Raw genomic sequence first — 25048 nt, forward strand, 5'->3', positions numbered from 1 at the left:
GTCGTTGCAGCTAAGCTCAATACCGTTTCTTCCAAATCCACCAGAAACAAACGCAAAATAATTTTATTTAAAAAAGCGGATAAAGTGTCACTAGAAGCCTTCCTAAGAGACAATCTCCATTCCTTCCGAACTAACTATGCAATGTAGACGAGATGTGGCTCAAATTCAAAGATATAGTAGCAACAGCAGTTGAGAGATTCATACCTCATAAATTGGTAAGAGATGGAACTGATCCCCAATGGTACACAAAACAGGTCCGAACGCTGTTGCAGAGGCAACGGAAAAAGCATGCGAAGTTCAGAAGAACGCGAAATCCTGAAGATTGCCTAAAAATTACAGACGCGCGAAATTTGGCACGGACTTCAATGCGAGATGCCTTTAATAGGTTCCACAACAAAAAATTGTCTCGAAATTTGGTAGAAAATCCAAAGAAATTCTGGTCGTATGTAAAGTACATAAGCGGCAAGACGCAGTCAATACCTTCACTGCGCAGTGCCGATGGTACTGTTACCGACAACTGTGCCGCTAAAGCGGAGTTATTGAACGCAGTTTTCCGAAATTCCTTCACCAGGGAAGACGAATGGAATATTCCAGAATTTGAAACACGAACAGCTGCTAGCGTGAGTTTCTTAGAAGTAGATACCTTAGGGGTTGCGAAGCAACTCAAATCGCTTGATACGGGCAAGTCTTCAGGTCCAAATTGTATACTGATTAGGTTCCTTTCAGATTACGCTGATACAATAGCTCCCTACTTAGCAATCATATACAACCGCTCGCTCACCGATAGATCTGTACCTACAGATTGCAAAATTGCGCAGGTCGCACCAGTGTTTAAGAAGGGTAGTAGGAGTAATCCATCGAACTACAGACCTATATCATTGATGTCGGTTTGCAGTAGGATTTTGGAGCATATACTGTATTCAGACATTATGAATCACCTCGAAGGGAATGATCTATTGATACGTAATCAGCATGGTTTCAGAAAACATCGTTCTTGTGCAACGCAGCTAGCTCTTTATTCGCATGAAGTAATGGTTGCTATCGATAGGGGATCTCAGGTTGATTCCGTATTTCTGGAAAGCTTTTGACACCGTTCCTCACAAGCGACTTCTAATCAAGCTGCGGCCCTATGGGGTATCGTCTCGGTTGTGCGACTGGATTCGTGATTCCCTGTCAGAAAGGTCGTAGTTCGTAGTAATAGACGGCAAATCATCGAGTAAAACTGAAGTGATATCAGGTGTTCCTCAGGGAAGCGTCCTGGGACCTCTGCTGATCCTGATCTATATAAATGACCTGGGAGACAATCTGAGCAGTTCTCTTAGGTTGTTCGCAGATGATGCTGTAATTTACTGTCTAGTAAGGTCATCCGAAGACCAGTACCAGTTGCAAAGCGATTTAGAAAAGATTGCTATATGGTGTGGCAGGTGGCAGTTGACGCTAAATAACGAAAAGTGTGAGATGATTCACATGAGTTCCAAAAGAAATCCGTTGGAATTCGATTACTCGAACTAAGTACCTGGGTGTTAAAATCACGAACAACTTCAGTTGGAAAGACCACATAGATAATATTGTGGGGAAGGCAAGCCAAAGGTTGCTTTTCATTGGCAGGACACTTAGAAGATGCAACAAGTCCACTAAAGAGACAGCTTACACTACACTCGTTCGTTCTCTGTTAGAATATTGCTGCGCGGTGTGGGATCCTTACCAGGTGGGATTGACGGAGGACATCGAAAGGGTGCAAAAAAGGGCAGCTCGTTTTGTATTATCACGTAATAGGGGAGAAAGTGTGGCAGATATGATACGTGAGTTGGGATGGAAGTCATTAAAGCAAAGACGTTTTTCGGCGCGGCGAGATCTATTTATGAAATTTCAGTCACCAACTTTCTCTTCCGAATGTGAAAATATTTTGTTGAGCCCAACCTACATAGGTAGGAACGATCATCAAAATGAAATAAGATAAATCAGAGCTCGAACAGAAAGGTTTAGGTGTTTGTTTTTCCCGCGTGCTGTTCGGGAGTCGAATGGTAGAGAGATAGTATGATTGTGGTTTGATGAACCCTCTGCCAAGCACTTAAATGTGAATTGCAGAGTAGTCATGTAGATGTAGATGTAGATGTAGGTGTAGGTTGCCATCAGACTTTAACTGAAGATAAGCATCAAAGAGGGTACCATACCGTTGAACAACATTGAAAAAGATGCTACCCATTAAGAGTGGGGTATACAGAATAAAAGCCATTTTTAACAGTACAGTGGTAATATAATTAAAATGTTATAGTTAAACAGTAAACAAATGTGAAGGGAAAAAACCAGAAAAAATATGAACACTAAACCAAAAAAACGTGTGTGTGTGAGAAAGAGAAAGAGAGAGAGAGAGAGAGAGAGAGAGAGAGAGAGAGAGAGTGAGAGAGTTAGTTAGATAGACAGATAGCTTCATGTTCCATTGTTCATTACGCACAATACTTTTAATGACATGGAACAAGCCATTTTACATTTACAGATGTGAATTACCTACCCATCACCTTTTACACATTACAATAACAGAGATTATTCTATGGAACAGTAGGAACAGAAGGAGTTGTCAATGAAACTTTTTCACTTTGTTATCAAATTTTACTTTTCTGTCTGACAGACATTTTCTGTCACTGGGTAAGTGATCAAAAATTTTTGGTGCAGCACTGTGCACCCCCTTTTCGTGCTAAGACAACCTTAATGTGGAGTAATGAATGTAATTTTTCCTTCTGGTATTGTAATTATGTGCATCACTGATCCTTTTGAACTGAAGTGTATTATTTACAACAAACCTCATGAGGGAATAAACATATTGTGAAGCAGTAGTCAGAATGGCAAACTCCTTAAACTGATGTCTACAACGCAATTTTGAGTAAGCACCACATATTTTCTTACAGCACGTTTTTGAGCAATGAAGACATTCTTACTTGAAGATGAGTTATCACGGTAACATTTTCCGTATGGCATTAGTGAAAGAAAATATGCAAAATATGTTAACTTACTGATTTGACTCTCCCCAATATTTTCAATGATTCTAAGTGTAAATGTGTCTTAACTAAACAATGGAAACTCCAGGTAGGAGTATCAACAATACAAGTAAAAGACAAATTGTTACATGACGTAAAGAAGACACGTTAAGTTGCAGACAGGCACAATTAAATACCCAAGCCATCTGTATCCTTCCCTCCACCACGAGCTTTTTTGAACTGCGCAGATGGGAGTTATCCTTACAACACATTCTCTGCCCCATTAATTATCCCGGCCCCAACCTATGGTAACATATTGTTCGAAAACCCTCCACCCAACAGTTTCCATCCCATTTGTCTTATCACCACCTCCTCGTTCTCAACTCCCACCCTGTTTATTTGCCACCCTCTACCAACATATCCGCTCATCTTTCCCTGCTCCTCTCCTATTTTGCTCCTTTTTTACCCACCTCCCTGCCCCACAACCTCCTGACGTTGCACCTGTAGGCATTTTAGTCCTTGTACCTCCACCAGACAGCGTTCGTCTCTCTTCCCACCCACACACTACTATCCCTTCTCCTTTTCCGTCCCTTCCAGGGTGCTGGTAGCATCCCACGTCATAGTTGCACTCCAACATAATAGTTGCATTACGGCCCAAGATGCTGGAGTTGGCTGTCATGTGTGCATGAGGTGTGCTTGCTTCTGTGTATGAATGGTTTGTCTCTCTCTTTTACTGATGAAGGCATGGCTTAAGCTTTATGTAAGTGTCCATTAATTGGGCCTGTCTGCAACTTAATGTGTCTTGGCTCAACTAAGTTATTTTAGGGGTTCCAAAATGTGCTTCTTCCAGTTTAAATTCTCATCAATATGAACACTTAAGAATTTTGATGTTTCCATCCTATTTATTACTTCCTCACCATGTGTTACACTTACCATTGGTGCAGTACCCCTGGATGTGAAGAACTGAACATGTTTTGTCTTTTTAAAATGGAGGGTGAGACCTATCACAGAAAACCACTCATTGATACCTTTAAGAGCATTTTTCACCATTTCTTGTATTACTGTATGAACGTTGGAATTGATTATGATACTATTATTGTCTCCAAAAAGAACTAATTCTGCTTGTTGTATATCAGATGGAAGATCATTTACTGGTTGGCTATACAATTAATCCCATAAAACTTCAAATTATCTAAGAGAATACTATGATTCACACAGGCACATGCCTTACGTAGGTTGCAGAAAATACCAACCATTTTATTATTTAATGCTTGTAAAATTTGGAAAGTGAACATGTATGTGGCATTCTCAGTAGAGCAACTCTTCTGAAATCCAAACTGTGATTTGCTGAGGACATTATTGTCACTAAGAGGAGATGCGATTTTCGGCATATTTTAGTCTGTCTGGTAAACTACTTCGAGTTAGCAATGCCTTACACATTCCAGATAAGACTGGGCTTATTATATGGGAACAAATCTTACGTACTGTATTGGCAACACCATGAAAACCAGATGAACTTTTATTTTTGAGAGACTGTATAATTTTCTTAATTTTAGAAGGAGAAGTTGGTAACACACTCATAAGACTGAATTTTACAAGAGTTACTTTTTCAACATATTGTTGTGACTTTATCTGTTTGTGCCTAGGCATTCTATTATATTTAAGAATGGATACTAAATATATTTGCTAACTGTGACTTATTGTTTATAGCCCTTCCATTCAGTTCAATAGAGTTGTTATCCAGTTCTGTGGCTGGTTGTCCTGTTTCTTGTTTTACTGCATACTATATAGCCTAAGTCAGTTGTGGAAATTAGTGATTTCTAACATTATGTTCATGTTCCTTGACCTTTTAATAATTTTTCTGAGAAATCTTGAATAGTTTTTGCAGTGTGCAACTACCTGTACTTACCAACAGATACATTTACTTCATCTTTTTTAGACTGTTCTTAAAAATATTTGTCCTGGAGTCACCAATTATTCTACTTGATTTCCACTGAGGAATATTCATACTGTCAGGCACTGAGTTATTTGTCCTAACTAACTGTGCATCATGATCCAAGAGAGCATTTGTAACTGGGCAAATAGTTATTTTCATGCTTTGAGCTTCATCAAAGGAAACATTATCACGTAGGATCACACTCTCTCTATCCACCTGTGCTGGAATGTTAATTACTGAGATAAAATTGTAGGATCCAAATAAGGTTCCAGATCTTTTTCCTATCAGATTTCTTTAGAGAATCCACAATGAAATCACCACTATCAACTGCTTGTTGGTCTATATACAGTTACAATTAAAAGTGAATTATTTTTCAGTATTCATTCACAAGCATGCACTTCTGTGTGCTGACGACTACAAAATATACTTGTCTCAATGTTTTTGAACTTGTGCTCTGTCTTAATATATGCAGCAACTCCTCCTTTTCAAATATTAGTTCAGCATGAGTAAGCTGCTAGAGTGTAATCTTTTATACGTAACTTATCTAACACTGTGGTTATGTGGTGTTCAGATGGGCACGGGATGCCAGTCTTTTCAGAGCTCTCTAAATTTTCCAAGCAAGAACATGTTCTACCCTGTTACTCAGTCCTATAATATTTTGATGAAATATGGTAGCCTTAGTTTTCTGTGCATTATTAAGCATTCCATGGGGGTTCTTCTGTTATTTCATTTTCTTTCACAACAGTGTGCCTGATTCTGACTAGGTTGTACATATGATAAACAATTTAATAGCCTACATAAAATTTTAAATTAAAACAACATTCACAATAACACAAAATAAATACAAGACAAGAGTACTAACATAAGCTGGAAGAGGTATTACAAATGGGAGGTAATGTAGAACACAGCACAAGATAGAACTGACAATTGTAACAGGAAATGCACAAGCTTGAAGAATTTCACTTACTGTATGAAAGATATAGATACTATAAAACAAGAGAAAATATGGAGAATACAATCACTATAAAATTAAAAAAATGCAAGAAAAATTGAGGAACAGAATGAGACTGACAGTGTGGGAATAATAAGAACAAATGTGAGGATTAAATAATGTACAGAAGAGGAGAAGTATTGAGCTGTGTCTGGTTATTTAATATTAAATCAGGATTGTAGGACAGATGTTTTATTGATTTCCAGGGTTTCAAAACATTAAGTGTTTGTCCCTTGTTTGCTAAATGGGGGATATGGGGCTATGGATAGTAGCTGTAGCTGTCATTCAGTACATGCTCAGCAAATGTAGAGTCAAAATTCTACTACCTCCAGCTGCATTCATGTTAAGCCCAGTCTAGTTTCCATGACTCTGCCTGACTGAGCAATATAAAGCTTATCACACTCAGGGCAAGTAATTTTGTATACCATACTACTGGTTAGTCACTAGGTCTTATTTTTGTATTGATGAGGTGTTCCTCACATAGCATGATATCCAACAGATGCTGATATCAAATTATATCACCTTTCACCTTTCACTTACTGCTTTCCCTCTCCTGTTGTCACTCGTCTTCCTCTTTGCCCCTTCCTTCTTCTCCTCCTGAATTTCCTTTCACCCACACTATATCGAGCACAATGTCTCACCACAATCAGGCTCCAGAACCAAGGTGAGATAGATGTGGGTGCACACACAAGCTCCGAGGAAAAATATTGTCCAAAATCTTAGACACATTTCAGCCATGTTTATGTGGCTATTGAGTGCTCGAGACCTAAATTTCTTGGTTACTCTTACTTCTCCCATTATTTGTATCGCAACGAGGACTTTCTGGCATCATATTAGAAAGTCAAAAGATGCACCACATATTTCACAAACACCTGTAGCTACAGACTTGTCCAAAATGACCTATCCCACTTATCCTATGTTTAAAACAAACTGAACTTAAGTTGACACCACACCTGTAGCTACAGACTTGTCCAAAATGACCTATCCCACTTATCCTATGTTTAAAACAAACTGAACTTAAGTTGACACCACAGAGGTGTATGCATACAGGCACAAATGAAAAAGGAGGGGGGGGGGGGAGAGGAAACGGGGTAGGTGTCAGTGCAGCATACAAAGACTGAAGCATTGACATTGGCACCTTCATTCCTATTCTGTTCCAGAACATGGCCTCTCCTCAACATCTGCTGGTATATACCATAACTACTTGCAGCTCCTAATACTTAGCTTCTGTCATGTACTTCAGTAATACTGGTAGCAATTCTTCCTGCCACTCCCCCCCCCCCCCCCCCCCCCTGCATTCACATTTTATCTTTTAATTCGCAATGAATACTTTGTTCTCAAAAGCTCAACAACTTAGATCTCTCATAATTTGTGTTCTCAACTATCTGTCCTCTTTTCGAAATGCTAACTATGTACATTTTATTTTTAAGTCTTTAACTTTTAGCTTATTATTTTCAGTGTGTTTCAACAACTTTAGTCTAATCCTCCTTTTGTTCTGATTCTTAGAGGATGATACATTAGATAAACTACACCTCTAAAGCTGCAACTTCTTAGAATTGTGAAAATATAGGCCAGCTTTCTTACCTGCCAAACCAATCCTTACGATCTAGATTACGCCCACAAAACTGTAAAATTACTTCATCACGACACGTTGCAAGCTCTTCAACAGATACTATTAACTGTCCCCGTGTGTAAGATGGACGATGAAGCTGCAAAGCTAAGCGACCAGCAGATACTACCTGTAAAAATAGAGAAACAAAGTTGTCTTCCAGTTGTGCCAATAACAAACAGAACTAACTCCATATAAAATAGCAAATAAAGAAACAAAGTTTTCTTCCAGTTGTGTGAATAACAGACAGAACTAACTCCATATAAAATAGCAAATAGATTTCCTTTGTAAGCATCATGTTTTACATATGAATATTACATTTTTCTTTCAGTTAACTAATTAAACAAATATCATTATGGTATCTACTCTGCCACAGCATGAAACGTTCACATAGGCTAAACCATATTTTAGCACATCCTTTCTCCCAAGGATGCTACTACAGAAAGGAGTCCACAGGAGTCTCTTAGGAACTTGGAAATTAGGAAACAGCTACTGGCAGATATAAGCTTCAAGTCAATCCGCGAGACAAAGGTCCAATTTTGAGTCCCAGTCTAGTTCACATGGAGTTGCAGTATAAGTTATTTCTAACCTTTGTCCTTCAGAACTTTTTGAACCATACCATTGCAAGGTGGGAAACTGGGAAAGACGTAGCAAAGTTGAGATGGTGATAGAACAAGAGGGAAGTTGCAAGTGTGAGATCAAAACTAACTATAAGTTTTTCACTCAAAACTCTCTACCTGGTTGGACCTTTTCCCTGTCCTGATCACAGATTCATGGTTATTTTTCACTTTCTCATTTTTTCATTCAATATTAACACTAAATTTTTCCAAGGTATTGTGTTATAAAGTAGACAGTACCACATAACTAAATTCACCAACATTGTAATTACTTATGATACCTGATAAAATTGTAGATGTACCCTTAAAATCATCATACAGAGAAATGAATTAATCTTGATGACTGTGGATACAGATTTCCATTTTCTATACTTTGTCTTATGTGTGGGTTATTTGATAGACATTAAATATGGTGTTGAAAGAATGGATGTTCTCCTGAGTTATTATCAATTCCAAGCTGTACAGTAGGATGGATGTTCCAATGTGCTTTTGCACGCACTACTGCATGTTCAAATCTTGTATAATAAGAAAAATGGTTTGACATATTTTGGTGGAAAACAAGGACATCCTGATCTGATAAGACCAGAAAAAAATGGACTTCTATTACAGCAGTTTGTCAGAATATGCTGGGAAACAGAAAGTTTTTTCTTCTTAATCTTGACTTCCAAGAAGATTACAGTTTAACATCTCACCAACATTGCTGCAATGGATGACTGAGTTCTACTTCAGTTGAATAAGAACATAGAAGAAATCAGCCATATTTTTTTCCTTGGAAAACACAGTGAGCTTTTACATAATGAAACCACAGGCAGCATAAATTTCAACAGCCACGATGGGATTTGAAACCTATTCCTCAGTTCAAAGATGCTGTTTCATATGTGCCTGAAAGTGAACTATATGTAATTACTATTAAAAACAGTCTTGATCACAATTTATTTTATAAGGTGACCGGTTTCGACCACTGCTGTGGTCATCTTCAGACCATTGAGTGGAAACCCCTTTCTGTTGGAGAAGTTTCATAAAGGTTTGAAATTATGTTTAAAGTTTGTTACAAGTCAATAAGTGCTCTCATTCAAAAATGCTAGATGACCAAAGTAAGGGTATCCACGCATCATAGGCTATGATGCTTTCTCACACACACACCCCTTTGACTTGTGATTCTCCAACAGAAAGGGGTTTCCACTCAATGGTCTGAAGATGACCACAGCAGTGGTCGAAACCGGTCACCTTATAAAATAAATTGTGATCAAGACTGTTTTTAATAGTAATTATTTACAAGACATTGATCACTGCTGTTCCCATAATGCATTCAAAAGTAATTGAACTATATGTATATTACATGTAACAACAATTTACACGCAACTGTGAATTTCTGTCACTGACCAAAACAGAACAATGTCTATGTACACTACTGGGTAATTCAGACTAAAAAAGATGCACAATCAGTAGTCTTTTAACACGTCTCAGGCAAAATGAAGTTGCAGTACCTCAAACATCGAATTCCCTGGGCACAAAACAAACTGGTGGTACAGGTTACCTGTTACACATATTTGTGGCCAATGAAATGATTCGGCTCACTGTTATGGTAGTATAATATACTGATTATGGACAGATGATCTACAGATATCAAAAATCTTTGTAACTATCTAATAACAAACAGAGCATACTAACAGAATTGTGGGTATATCAGTCATCTTTCTGGTTGTTTTTGTGAAAAAAATAAATAAAAATGCATGTGAAACCATAAAAACTTCTGTTAACAAAGAAAATAAAGTCTTAAAACATCAAAAATAATAGGAAGCAAGCCCAAAGAATCAAAAATCATAGTAAAATGCTAAATAACACAATTTTCTGTCTGGAATGGATGAGAGGGAAAAATGTTCTGTGTATCTGCAATGAACAGGCTGTAAAAATGTGTTGCAGTTATAAAGCTACCAGTATAAAAATAGCTTGTTAGCATCACAAAAGGTAAGCGTAAAACTTCATAAATATTTATTTTCCAAATTAGTCTTGGTAGGCCTAATTTTTGAAATAACAAAAACATATTATATTTTGTGTATCAGTTAGGTAACATGTGTAAAGTAAAAGCCCATTAATCTGGCTTCCAACAGTCCTGCGCATTCAATAACCTGGCATTGTTTCATACATACTGGATATTTCAGACACATTTGGTGGCATTCAGTAGCACTTTGTAGTGGTCAACAATTTTGACCCATGTAGTGCCAACAATTGTTTGTCAGATAGCTTCTGTCACGCACAAATCATCTATGTGATTAAAAAGTGTGTTTTCAAGTGTAATCACAATTAATGCTCTTCTATACCACGATTACAGCAGTGCTGAGTATTGTTGCGGGAATGTTTTCTTAACCAAAAATCTCTCAAAACAAATTAACATGAAACATAGGCATGTTACACTTATGATACAACAAAAGCTTGACATCTTTATTTGGGCAGAGAAAGATGAGAACAGAAATAAGGCAGTAAAAGAAACTGAATAATGATAATGAAAAACTTTGACTAAGTCCAAACTAGATCAGTTGGATGAAATTTTGTACATGTGTATCTGTGCCATAAGGTCTGAAGTAAAACCTGTAACTGGGCCTATGATTACAGAAAAAATGCAAACAGTTCTGTGATGATATGAGGTGGTCAGAAACTGAATGTTTGTTCTTTTAGTTCGCTATACCAATTCAAAACTCATTATGGAATTCAGAAGCTTGGTGTAAGCGGGGAGTTATGATTGGAAGATTAAAATTCAGCTAAAGAACATACAGACACTTTTTTGCAACATGGTTAAACACCATAACTTAGCTGCTAGTCATATCTACAATGCTGATGAAACAGGTCTACTTTGGCTTATTTGCCTAGTTCAACTTTGGCAGTAAACACAAAAAGTGCACCAAAGGTTAATAAATAAATAAAATAAAAAATTAACATTAAAGATGCTATTTTTGAAACCACTTTAGCATGGAATAAAATTAAGCCTGCTACTCTTCCAAAGCCATGGTGAAAACTCTGGCCAAAAGCCTATGAAGAAGAAACAGACTCCACCAAAATATGTACTTTGCTGCGAGATGAAATTTAGGACTGGATAGACATTGACAATAAAGAACCTGTAGTCAAAGAAATATCAGACTGACTGGTAGTAGAAAGGGTGATAGGGCCACAACAAGAATTTCCATCAGCAGATATCGAATCTGACTATAAAGAATGGGTCTGATGCAACAAATCAGTGTGCCATTTTAACACACTAGGACACCCCCAAGTGGTAAAAGCACATATTACATCTGGTTTGTTGAGTTATACTCTTATTCTTCTTTGGATTCATTATTAGTGGTTGATGTTCTTACTGTGGCCCTATCAGACTTTCTACTATCAGTTATCTGATATTTCTTTGACTACAGATTCTCTTTTGTCAATGTATATCCAGTCCAAAACTTCACTCCCGCCAAAGTTCTTATTTCAATTCGGGCAACAGTTTAAAACACACACACACACACACACACACACACACACACACACACACACACACCACTAATAGTGCCACTGTGAGGATGCAAATCAGGTTTGCTTTAAATGCTCACTGTGACGGTCATGAGCATTAGTTACCTTTTACATTAGACATGGTGAGTTGATGTTAGTAAAGAATGCCTTTAAGGCGACGAAGATCCCATTATCAACACTTCACCGAGTTTGGACAAGGTCGTGTAATAAGGCTACTAGAACCTGGATGTTCCTTCTGCAACACTGCAGAAAGACTTGGCACGAATGTAGACACTGTACATGATTGCTGACAGCGGTGGTCATGAGAACGTATGGTTGCAAGAAGACTGGGCTCTGGCACATGGCACTATCTAGAGCGAAGACAGTCCATGTTCGGAGTATGACTCTAGTGCATCATACTGCATTTGCAGTAGCAATCTGAACAGCAGTTGGCACAACATTGACACAATGAACTGTTACACACTGGTTACTTCAATGAAAGCTCTGCGCCAGATGCTCTGTAGCATGAATTCACCTAAACCCAAACCATGGCTTCAGTGATGTCAAGTGAGAGCTCATTGGGAGTCAGCTAGGAGGTCTGTTGCTTTTTATGAGGAAATCTAGTTCTAACTCAGTGCCAGTGATGCCATGTTTTGGTTAGGAGGAGGCCAGTTGAGGGACTGTAACCAACCTGTCTGTATTCTAGAAACACTGGACCAACTCTTGGAATTATGGTTTCACAAGTGATTTATTATGACAGCAAGAGCACTCTTGTGATTATCCCATGCATCCTCGCTACAAATCTTTCTATCAAACTGGTGATTTGACCTGCTGTGCTGCCATTTATGAAATGCATTCCAGGGAGCGTTTTCTGACAGGATAATGTTCCCCCACATACCACGGTTGTAACCCAGCATGTTCTACAGAGTGTCCACAAGTTCTCTTGGGCCGCTCGATCATCAGATCTGTCTTCAATCGAGCACATATGGGACATCGTGGGAGACAACTCCAGCATCATCCTCAAACAGCATTAACTGTCCCTGTATTGATCGACCAAGTGCAACAAGTAAGGAACTCCATCCGACAAGCTGACATCCAGCACCTGTACAACACAATGCAAGCCCATCTGCATACTTGCATTCAACATTCTGTGGTTACAATGCTTATTAATGTACCAGCATTTCATATCTGCAAGGCTTATCTCACACTTATATCAACCTGTGATCTTGCAATGTTAATCTCTTAAATATGTTCCCTAGACAAATGTATTCCCAAAATTTCATTACTCTACATTAATTACTTCAGTAACTGACGTCACCTCTCCGGAACTGTGCATCATACAATCATATATTTTTGTAGGCACATTCAGAGACTTATGTGGATACTGTTTGCTAATTCACAGCAAAGAAATAACAAAATTAAGCATCGTGCATGATGTAGCAGTTTTACTTCATGAACAACAAAAATGTAGTAAGTGCTAAACATTTTCCGTTTCATCATTTTGTGGGGGCTGTCAGCGAGAAAAAGTTTCATAAAGGTTTGAAATTATGTTTAAAGTTTGTTACAAGTCAATAAGTGCTCTCATTCAAAAATGCTAGATGACCAAAGTAAGGGTATCCACGCATCATAGGCTATGATGCTTTCTCACACACACACCCCTTTGACTGGTAGGTGGTTCATATCCACATAGTGTTTCTTTCCAGACAGTAACTGTGCACCAAATTAGTATGTTCCACATCTCCTCTTAAACCACTGAAAGATGATGTAACTCACCAAACGAAAGCCCTGGCATGTTGATAGACACACAAACAAACACAAACATACACACAAAATTCAAGCTTTTGCAACCAACGGTTGCTTCATCAGGAAAGAGGGAAGGAGAGGGAAAGACGAAAGGATGTGGGTTTTAAGGGAGAGGGTAAGGAGTCATTCCAATCCCGGGAGCGGAAATACTTACCTTAGGAGGAAAAAAGGACAGGTATACACACTCACAGTGTTCCTTTCTAGACAGTAACTGTGCACCAAATTAGTATGTTCCACATATCACAGTAGTACAAGTTTATATGCCAACTAGCTCTGCAGATGATGAAGAAATTGAAGAAATGTAAGATGAGATAAAAGAAATTATTCAGGTAGTGAAGGGAGACGAAAATTTAATAGTCATGGGTGACTGGAATTCGACAGTAGGAAAAGGGAGAGAAGGAAACATAGTAGGTGAATATGGATTGGGGCTAAGAAATGAAAGAGGAAGCCGTCTGGTAGAATTTTGCACAGAGCATAACTTAATCATAGCTAACACTTGGTTCAAGAATCATAAAAGAAGGTTGTATACATGGAAGAATCCTGGACATACTAAATGGTATTAGATAGATTATATAATGGTAAGACAGAGATTTAGGAACCAGGTTTTAAACTGTAAGACATTTCCAGGGGCAGATGTGGACTCTGACCACAATCTATTGGTTATGAACTGTAGATTAAAACTGAAGAAATTGCAAAAAAGGTGGGAATTTAAGGAGATGGGACCTGGATAAACTGACTAAACCAGAGGTTGTACAGAGTTTCAGGGAGAGCATAAGGGAACAAATGACAGGAATGGGGGAAAGAAATACAGTAGAAGAAGAATGGGTAGCTCTGAGGGATGAAGTAGTGAAAGCAGCAGAGGATCAAGTAGGTAAAAAGACGAGGGCTAGTAGAAATCCTTGGGTAACAGAAGAAATATTGAATTTAATTGATGAAAGGAGGAAATATAAAAATGCAGTAAATGAAGCAGGCAAAAAGGAATACAAACGTCTCAAAAATGAGATCGACAGGAAGTGCAAAATGGCTGAGCGGGCATGGCTAGAGGACAAATGTAAGGATGTAGAGGCTTATCTCACTAGGGGTAAGATAGATACAGCCTACAGGAAAATTAGAAAGACCTTTGGAGAAAAGAGAACCACTTGTATGAATATCAAGAGCTCAGATGGAAACCCAGTTCTAAGCAAAGAAGGGAAAGCAGAAAGGTGGAAGGAGTATATAGAGGGTCTATACAAGGGCGATATACTTGAGGACAATATTATGGAAATGGAAGAGGATGCAGATGATAATGAAATGGGAGATACGATACGGCGTGAAGAGTTTGACAGAGCACTGAAAGACCTGAGTCGAAACAAGGCCCCGGGAGTAGACAACATTCCATTAGAACTACTGACGGCCTTGAGAGAGCCAGTCCTGACAAAACTCTACCATCTGGTGAGCAAGATGTATGGGACAGGCGACATACCCTCAGACTACAAGAAGAATATAATAATTCCAATCCCAAAGAAAGCAGGTGTTGACGGATGTGAAAATTACCAAACTATCAATTTAATAAGTCACAGCTGCAAAATACTAACGCGAATTCTTTACAGACGAATGGAAAAACTGGTAGAAGCCGACCTCAGGGAGATCAGTTTGGATTCCGTAGAAATGTTGGAACACGTGAGGCAATACTGACCTTACGACTTATCTTACAAGAAAGATTAAGGAAAGGCAAACCCACATTTCTAGCATTTGTAGACTTAGAGAAAGCTTTTGACAATGTTGACTGGAATACTCTCTTTCAAATTCTAAAGGTCCCGGGAGTAGACAACATTCCATTAGAACTACTGACGGCCTTGGGAGAGCCAGTCCTGACAAAACTCTACCATCTGGTGAGCAAGATGTATGGGACAGGCGACATACCCTCAGACTACAAGAAGAATACAATAATTCCAATCCCAAAGAAAGCAGGTGTTGACGGATGTGAAAATTACCAAACTATCAATTTAATAAGTCACAGCTGCAAAATACTAATGCGAATTCTTTACAGACGAATGGAAAAACTGGTAGAAGCCGACCTCAGGGAGATCAGTTTGGATTCCGTAGAAATGTTGGAACACGTGAGGCAATACTGACCTTACGACTTATCTTACAAGAAAGATTAAGGAAAGGCAAACCCACATTTCTAGCATTTGTAGACTTAGAGAAAGCTTTTGACAATGTTGACTGGAATACTCTCTTTCAAATTCTAAAGGTGGCAGGGGTAAAATACAGGGAGCGAAAGGCTATTTACAATTTGTACAGAAACCAGATGGCAGTTATAAGAGTCGAGGGACATGAAAGGGAAGCAGTGGTTGGGAAGGGAGTGAGACTTGGTTGTAGCCTCTCCCCGATGTTATTCAATCTGTATATTGAGCAAGCAGTAAAGGAAACAAAAGAAAAATTTGGAGTAGGTATTAAAATCCAGGGAGAGAAATAAAAACTTTGAGGTTCGCCGATGACATTGTAATTCTGTCAGAGACAGCAAAGGACATGGAAGAGCAGTTGAACGGAATGGACAGTGTCTTGAAAGGAGGATATAAGATGAACATCAACAAAAGCAAAATGAGGATAATGGAATGTAGTCGAATTAAGTCGGGTGATGCTGAGGGAATTAGATTAGGAAATGAGACACTTGAAGCAGTAAAGGAGTTTTGCTATTTGGGGAGCAAAATAACTGATAATGGTCGAAGTAGAGAGGATATAAAATGTAGACTGGCAATGCCAAGGAAAGCGTTTCTGAAGAAGAGAAATTTGTTAACATCGAGTATAGATTTAAGTGTCAGGAAGTCGTTTCTGAAAGTATTTGTATGGAATGTGGTGCTACAGAAGAATGTTGAAGATTAGGTGGGTAGATCACGTAACTAATGAGGAGGTATTGAATAGGATTGGAGAGAAGAGAAGTTTGTGGCACAACTTGACTAGAAGAAGGGATCGGTTGGTAGGACATGTCCTGAGGCATCAACGGCTCACAAATTTATCATTGGAAGGCAGCGTGGAGGGTAAAAATCGTAGAGGGAGACCAAGAGATGAATACACTAAGCAGATTCAGAAGGACGTAGATTGCAGTATGTACTGGGAGATGAAGGAGCTTGCACAGGATAGATTAGCATGGAGAGCTGCATCAAACCAGTCTCAGGACTGAAGACCACAACAACAACAACATACACTCTCACACACACACACACATCCATCCACACACACTCAGACACAAGCAGACATTTGTAAAGGCAACGAGTTTGGGCAGAGATGTCAGTCGAGGCGGAAGTACAGAGGCAAAGATGTTGTTGAATGACAGGTGAGGTATGAGCGGCGGCAACTTGAAATTAGCAGAGGTTGGGGCCTGGTGGGTAACGGGAAGAGACTTGGTTGTAGCCTCTCCCCGATGTTATTCAATTTGTATATTGAGCAAGCAGTAAAGGAAACAAAAGAAAAATTTGGAGTTGGTATTAAAATCCAGGGAGAGAAATAAAAACTTTGAGGTTCGCCGATGACATTGTTTCCATCTCTGGAGTTCTGACAGGTTGGTGTTAGTGGGAAGTATCCAGATAACCCGGACGGTGTAACACTGTGCCAAGATGTGCTGGCCATGCACCAAGGTATGTTTAGCCACAGGGTGATCCTCATTACCAACAAACACTGTCTGCCTGTGTCCGTTCATGCGAATGGACAGTTTGTTGCTGGTCATTCCCACATAGAAAGCTTCACAGTGTAGGCAGGTCAGTTGGTAAATCACGTGTGTGCTTTCGATCGTGTACACCTTCCGGGTTACAGGACTGGAGTAGGTGGTGGTGGGAGGGTGCATGGGACAGGTTTTACTCTGTGGGCAGTTACAAGGGTAGGAGCCAGAGGGGTAGGGAAGGTGGAATGGGGATTTCATAGGGATGAACCAAGAGGTTACGAAGGTTAGGTGGACGGCGGAAAGACATTCTTGGTGGAGTGGGGAGGATTTCATGAAGGATGGATCTCATTTCAGGGCAGGATTTGAGGAACTCGTATCCCTGCTGGAGAGCCACATTCAGAGTCTGATCCAGTCCCGGAAAGTATCCTGTCACAAGTGGGGCACTTTTGGGGTTCTTCTGTGGGAGGTTTTGGGTTTGAGGGGATGAGGAAGTGGCTCTGGTAATTTGCTTCTGTACCAGGTCGGGAGGGTAGTTGCGGGATGCGAAAGCTGTTTTCAGGTTGTTGGTGTAATGGTTCAGGGATTCCGGACTGGAGCAGATTAGTTTGCCACGAAGACCTAGGCTGTAGGGAAGGGACCGTTTGATGTGGAATGGGTGGCAGCTGTCATAATGGAGGTACTGTTGCTTGTTGGTGGGTTTGATGTGGACGGATGTGTGAAGCTGGCCATTGGACAGATGGAGGTCAACGTCATGGAAAGTGGCATGGGATTTGGAGTAGGACCAGGTGAATCTGATGGAACCAAAGGAGTTGAGGTTGGAGAGGAAATTCTGGAGTTCTTCTTCACTGTGAGTCCAGATCATGAAGATGTCATCAATAAATCTGTACCCAACTTTGGGTTGCCAGGCCTGGGTAACCAAGAAGGCTTCCTCTAAGCGACCCATAAATAGGTTGGTGTACGAGGGCGCCATCCTGGCACCCATGGCTGTTCCCTTTAATTGTTGGTATGTCTGGCCTTCGAAAGTGAAGAAGTTGTGAGTCAGGATGAAGCTGGCTAAGGTAATGAGGAAAGAGGTTTTAGGTAGGGTGGCAGGTGATCGGTGTGAAAGGAAGTGCTTCATCGCAGCAAGGCCCTGGACGTGCGGAATATTTGTGTGTAAGGAAGTGGCATCAATGGTTACAAGGATGGTTTCTGAGGGTAACAGATTGGGTAAGGATTTCTGGCATTCGAGAAAGTGGTTGGTGTCTTTGATGAAGGATGGGAGACTGTCTGTCCCCACTCCACCAAGAGTGTCTTTCCACAGTCCACCTAACCTTCGTAACCTGTTGGTTCATCCCTATGAAATCCCCAAACCACCTTCCCTAACCTCTGGCTCCTACCCTGGTAACCGCCCCCGGTGTAAGACCAGTCCCATGCACCCTCCCACCATCACCTACTCCAGTCCTTTAACCCAGAAGTTGTACACGATCAAAGGCAGAGCCACGTGTGAAAGTACCCACGTGATTTACCAACTGACATACCTACACTGTGAAGCATTCTATGTGGGAATGACCAGCAACAAATTGTCCATTCGCATGAACGGACACAGGCAGACAGTGTTTGTTGGTAATGAGGATCACCCTGTGGCTAAACATACCTTGGTGCACGGCCAGCACATCTTGGCACAGTGTTACACCGTTTGGGTTATCTGGATACTTCCCACTGACACCAACCTATCAGAACTCCGGAGATGGGAACTTGTCCTTCAATATATCCTCTCGTCCCGTTACCCACCTGGCCTCAACCTCCGCTAATTTCAAGTTGCTTGCCCTTGTACATCACTTGTCACTCAACAACATATTTGCCTCTGCACTTCTGCCTCGACTGACATCTCTGCCCAAACTCTTTGCCTTTACAATGTCTGCTTGTGTCTGTATATGTGCAGATGGATGTGTGTGCGTGTGCGTGCACGAGTGTTTACCTGTACCTTTTTCCCCCTGAGGCAAGTCTTTCTGCTCCCGGGATTGGAATGACTCCTTACCCTCTCCCTTAAAAACCACATCCTTTCGTCTTTCCCTCTCCTTCCCTCTTTCCTGATGAAGCAACCGTGGGTTGCGAAAGCTTGAAATTTGTGTGTGTGTTTGTGTGTTTTTTGTCTCCTATCAGCATACCAACGCTTTCGTTTGGTCTGGTTGAGAATTACAAATTATTTAGGAATGAAGGAGATAACTCACCGAAAGGCAGAAGTGTTGTGTCGTTGATAGGTACACAAACAAAAGCTACAGTGCTCTGCTAGGTTTAAGAATGCACTTCCTTTTTCAAGTTTGTAGGGTAAACAAGGAAAAACACACACACACACACGCACACACACACACACACACACACACACACACACAAAAAAAAGCCTGTCTCCCTACATTGTGCTCAGTCGACTGCTAGTTCTTTCTTGGCCCATGATAAGTGTACTCAACTTGGGCCAGGAAAGAGCTGGCAGTCGACTAAGCACGATACGAGGGGAGAGGTGTGTGTGTGTGTGTGTGTGTGTGTGTGTGTGTGTGTGTGTGTGTGTGTGTGTGTGTGTGTTTCCATGTTGTTGTTGTTGTTGTTGTTGTTGTTGTGGTCTTCAGTCCTGAGACTGGTTTGATGCAGCTCTCTGTTTGAATAAGGAAGTGCATTCCGAAAGCTAGCAAAGTTCTGTACCTTTTGTTTGTGTACCTATCAATGGCGCAGTGCCTCTGCCTTTCGATGACTCATTTCCTTTATTCCTAAACAATACATACATTTTTATAATATGTATGAATATAGCAACTATATTACACACTTATTCTCATGCATGTTAATTACCTACATAAAATTTGTGGTTGCCTTCTTGATGTATCTTGGAAGCATATTATGGATAAAACTGATTTACAGAATCATACCACAGTAGATGCCTGTCATTTTAACTTACAGAGTTTAGCTGAACAGATGAGATCAATGAGACTTCTCCTGAAGATTCAAGGATTTGCCAGTTGGTTTGTCAAGGTGTGATGTTGAAACTTTATCCATCTTTCTGTAAATTCTTCTGCATCGAAGCGATGCAGTGGAGATCCACTTACTTAAATAAAAAGTAGATTCAAAAGATTCAGGATTTGCAAATGATTTCTCTGATAAATCAGTGTTAAATTCATGGGACTAAATCCATGTTCACATTCAGCCATAGATATAGGCATAATGTACGCAGCTTTCTGTAAGTACTTTCATTTAATTGGGAATGTATTGAGAAGTCTCTTTATAGATTTGGAAATTTTTAATGAATGATGCTCATTAGCTTTCACTTAATTTAAAATCCACCTTCTTACTTGAATGAATAGCCATTTGCGCTATGTTTCAAGAGTTTCTGTTTTGCATAAACAATGATAGTACTCGAAGAGCTTCTAGGGTTTCCTAAAGAACAAATAATTTCATTATAATTAACTACTTCATCACATATTGTAACAGCCTGTCAAATTTAGGTCTCTCAAGAACTGATCAGGAAGCATCATGTCACAGTTTTTCAAATAGATGGACAATAGAACTCTGACTTTCAGTATGAGCCTGAAAAATGTTAAAAGGGTGAAGCAATCCAACGTACATGAAAAACATGGCCTAGTTTTAATAGCCAAGGGATAATTTTTGTGAAACACCCTGTACTAGTCTCTGATGTTTGGGACTTTGGGAACACATTAAAATAAGGAATCAAAAAATGAGTGTGTAAGATATACATCTACCACATTATTCACAACATCATGGACAGCTTGTTCCATTTTATGATTCAAAGAATGCACAACAATGAAGTCCTTATGTAAATGATGACATAGTAGAGTGACTACGACTGTGTAAGGTGCAATCATTGTTGATGCACTATCTATTGCAATACCTATGAGATGGATTTTTAGTACATTTTACTTAATGTTCTACTTTTCAAGAGCTGCAAACAGTGTCCCAAAAATACCTTCCCCTACCCCACTTTCCAGTTCAACAATACTGAAAAAATAATTGCAAGCAACTCCCTCAAAAGACAAACATACATGCGCTATTAAAAAGGTTTTATTGGGATTTGTGTTATTTTCATCCATCATAGTACTACAGTTTGTACCCTATTATACAAAGAAGTGAGCAAGATTGTCTTCTCCTATACACATAATGATATTTCTGCATGAATGGTCAGGATGAAGCATATTATCTACTGATAACCGACTGATAAACCACTAAATTTCTGTAGTTCAGTTGCTATGGGATACGATCTGAATGATAATTTCTGTTTAGCTGTTGGGGGCTTTCGAAAAATTAAAAATGATGAGGTGTGACCCTCAACTACATACCCTCAGACTCAGAGTTGAAATATTACAAGATTTGGCTGGTTTCGTTGTCTAGCGGCTGGGATACATAGTTGCCGCATTACAAGCCCAATATTGCTGAGTCTACGGTATACAATATGAATACAGACATGAATCAAATGGTCAAAGGTTCCTATCACTTCGCAACTGCGAATTTTGAATGTAACACAGGAATTTATAAATGAAAGATAGCAAATAAATAAAATCTGGAGGTACTATTTTAAATGATTTTAAATGATGAGTATGATAGCAGAAGTACCTTTCAGAATGCCGTTTATTACTGAAAAAAGGTGTCGATGGTCCAGCAATAGAATAAATTATAAGTTGAATAACAGGGAAACAATAGGTACCTACTTCACATAATTAGTTATGAACAACAGCATAGCTCACGAGATATTCACTTCTAAACGCATAAAATGTCTTCAATGCAAAAGCCATGGAAATTTCACAAGTGCACAAGTCGGCACTACGAAATATTTCTATATCCTGTGACCACGCGCAAAACTGCTTCACTCTCCAAATCTTTCCTGTGACCGTACGTCGCTGCTTCCCCATGCAGCACTCCCTCCATGTCCTCTCCGTGACCCGATGCTCCTCCCCCACTTCCATACAGACTCCCCATTCTTCAAAAGTCACCTACCGTAGTAAAGAGCGCTGTGATTGGCTACAGCACTCCCGCCATGTCTCCAAGCCAATGCACACTCACAAACATATTGAAACACATACAAAATACTGGATTTACATTTAAAGAACTTGAAATTAAATAAATATTCCTATGGCTGGACCACAAACACGCTCTAACACATATTATTAAATCCACAAACAAATCAAATAAACTTATATCAAAGGAATAGAAACAACAGAAGGCCAGTAGCCTAATGTGTCTGTGCTTTCTAAAACACAGTAAATACTTGACCAATTTCTTCATGAATAGTATATATTGGATATAAACAAAGACACAGATGAATAAATATATTTATAAGCATGTTGCTACCGTTTTTTCATGTAACTGTGGAGTACTTGTGGCCTGACACGATTAATAGTAATCGGCCACTTTGACCTCCAATAACTCACGTATTATTCAAGTTACATGCTTGTAATTCATACCAATTTAGGATTACACTAATAGCTTTCTAAAGACACATCAACCAACAAAATTGGATGAACTGCTTAGATTTTGGAAATTCGTTGTTGGGTGTTAGTTGTATAATTTACAGTCAGATACTAAACTTTAAACTACGAAATATATTGAAAAGCTGATTACACCATCAGAATTGTCGTGCAGATAATGGTAATGTGCATGTTTCTTTTTAAGGTATAATGATTCCTCTGGCTATTATTAATTTCTACATGAGCTATGAAATGTCTGCTATTATGGTTTCACAAAGTCCGCCATCTTTGGCACTCCTGGCATACACATCTCCTTCATGGACACAAAGCACAGTCCTCGGCACCGCGTCAACATGGAATTCCCAACGGCGCGGTCGGACTGGACCATGCGCTAGGGTTACCCCTCTCGCTCCGACCAATGTCAGGCACCATGTGGCTGTCGATGAGCCGTGGCCCGCAAAGAGACCTCCACGCGGCCACGCCAACTCCGAACTTAGAATATCTTCAGGGCGCTACAACTCTGCCATTACCTCACACTGTTACATATGCAGATCTGAACAATGGAGCAACTGTAATTACTTTTTTTATGTTTAGTTTCCCCACATTTCACTTGCATGCATGCATTTTTCTGTACTGCATTTCTTTGGTACGTATGATTTCTATGCATTCCATGAGATATCTGCTCTTTGTATGATCTCTACCCAAACACACATTCCATGCTTTTCACCCTAAGTTTATGAAGTTCTGAGCCACTGTACATTTTACCAAGTTTTTGTTATATACAAACAGCCACAGATAGTCCTTCACTAGTTTTCAAAATGTGATAAAGCAAACAATTTACAAATATAATTTCAAGACTACTGGCACTCCCATTCCTACGTTGATACTTCTCAACAGTTTTCATTCGCCCAAAAATTCACTATCTTTTTCTTTGTAAGCATCATCATGTTTTCTTTTTATATTCATAAGGATGTAGGTTGCAGTAGGTACTGGGAGATGAAAAAGCTTGCACAGGATAGAGTAGCATGGAGAGCTGCATCAAACCAGTCTCAGGACTGAAGACCACAACAACAACAATCTATTTTAACTCTTTTAGCACCACTGTCAATGTTTGCATACATTTCCAGTAATGTACTGCTCTTAAGGTATGACAAAATTTTGCTTTGTTTGAAAGACATTCTGAAATTTCATTGTTCTTACAAGCCTGCATGCACTCACCTCATTAATATTGCTACCTGCCTTGTGAGCTTGCAAGTAATGGATGTTGGAGATTAGATTAGAACAACAATGAGAGCATGGGAATGACAATTAACTTTGAAATGTTTAAATACATAATATTTTTTCCCAAAATAAATGAGCAAACATGTTAATATTAAAACAGTGATAGTGCATTAAAGATGCAATCACCATCCTCTAATTGCTCAACAGTGCGAAGCAAGAAGGTGCTTAAATCATCAATGTAGGCCTGTGCTGTGATAGTGTCACGCAAAACAACAAGGGGTGCAAGCCCCTCCCATGAAAAACATGACCACACCATAATTCCACTGCCTCCAAATTTTACTGTTGGCACTACACATGCTGGTAGATGACATTCACTGGGCATTCGCCATACACACACCCTGCCATCGGATCGCCACATTGTGTACCATGATTTGTCACTCCACACAATGTTTTTCCACTGTTCAATCACACAATGTTTACACTCCTTAGAGGTGTTCTTTGGCATTTACCGGTGTGATGTGTGGCTTATGAGCAGCAGCTTGACCATGAAATCCATGTTTTCCTACCTCTGGGCTAACTTTCTTAGTACTTACAATGGATCCTGATGCAGTTTGGAGTTCCTGTGTGATGGTATGGATAGATCTCTGCCTATTACACATTACGACCCTCTTCAACTGTTGGTGGCCTCTGTCAGTCAACAGATGAGGTCGGCCTGTATGCTTTTGTACTGCATGTGTCCCTTCATGTTTCCACTTCACTATTACATCAGAAACAGTCGACCTAGGGATGTTTACGAGTGTGGAAATCTTGCGTACAGACGTACAACACAAGTGATACCCATCACCTGACAACTTTCGCAGTCCATGAGTTCCGCGGACCGCCTTATTTTGCTCTCTCACAATGTCTAATAACTACTGAGATTGCTGATATGGAGTACCTGGCAGTAGGTGGCAGCACAATGCACCTAATATAAAACAGGTATGTTTTTGGGGGTGTCCAAATACTTTTGATCATGTGGAGCTTAATCCAAGGCTATTGGTGGACACCTCACCGGAAACAGTGGAAATGATGAACCATTCTGTTCAACCAATACTGACAGGACAATAAATACTGAGTATTGTTAGGAGTGATTAGGGTCCAAGATGAATGAGTCAATAACTACTAGCAAGCTACTCAACTCTCAATATAATTAGTTATTTGTGGGAACACAGTCTACACTACTAGGTGAACAGTTAGTTATTATTCACCTCAAGCCAGACATTCCCAACTGACTGGGTGCTAGTCCAGTTCTTTTCTTGCACTTTTATAGGTGTGTGGAGTGCCAAA

At 39.7% G+C, this 25048-nt stretch overlaps 1 protein-coding gene across 4 annotated transcripts in view; it reads right to left on the bottom strand.

Annotated features, from left to right (window-relative positions):
- The window catches only part of LOC124789978 (copine-8-like), a 232275-nt gene that overhangs the window by 132315 nt on the left and 74912 nt on the right, over window positions 1-25048 (bottom strand). For all 4 annotated transcript variants that reach the window (XM_047257521.1, XM_047257520.1, XM_047257519.1 and 1 more), the window contains exon 5: window positions 7487-7641. In XM_047257521.1, the coding sequence (XP_047113477.1) occupies window positions 7487-7641 (155 nt within the window). The remainder of the gene's footprint in view (window positions 1-7486; window positions 7642-25048) is intronic.

This window comes from Schistocerca piceifrons, chromosome 3 (assembly GCF_021461385.2).
Source record: "Schistocerca piceifrons isolate TAMUIC-IGC-003096 chromosome 3, iqSchPice1.1, whole genome shotgun sequence".
Classification (NCBI taxonomy): domain Eukaryota; kingdom Metazoa; phylum Arthropoda; class Insecta; order Orthoptera; family Acrididae; genus Schistocerca; species Schistocerca piceifrons.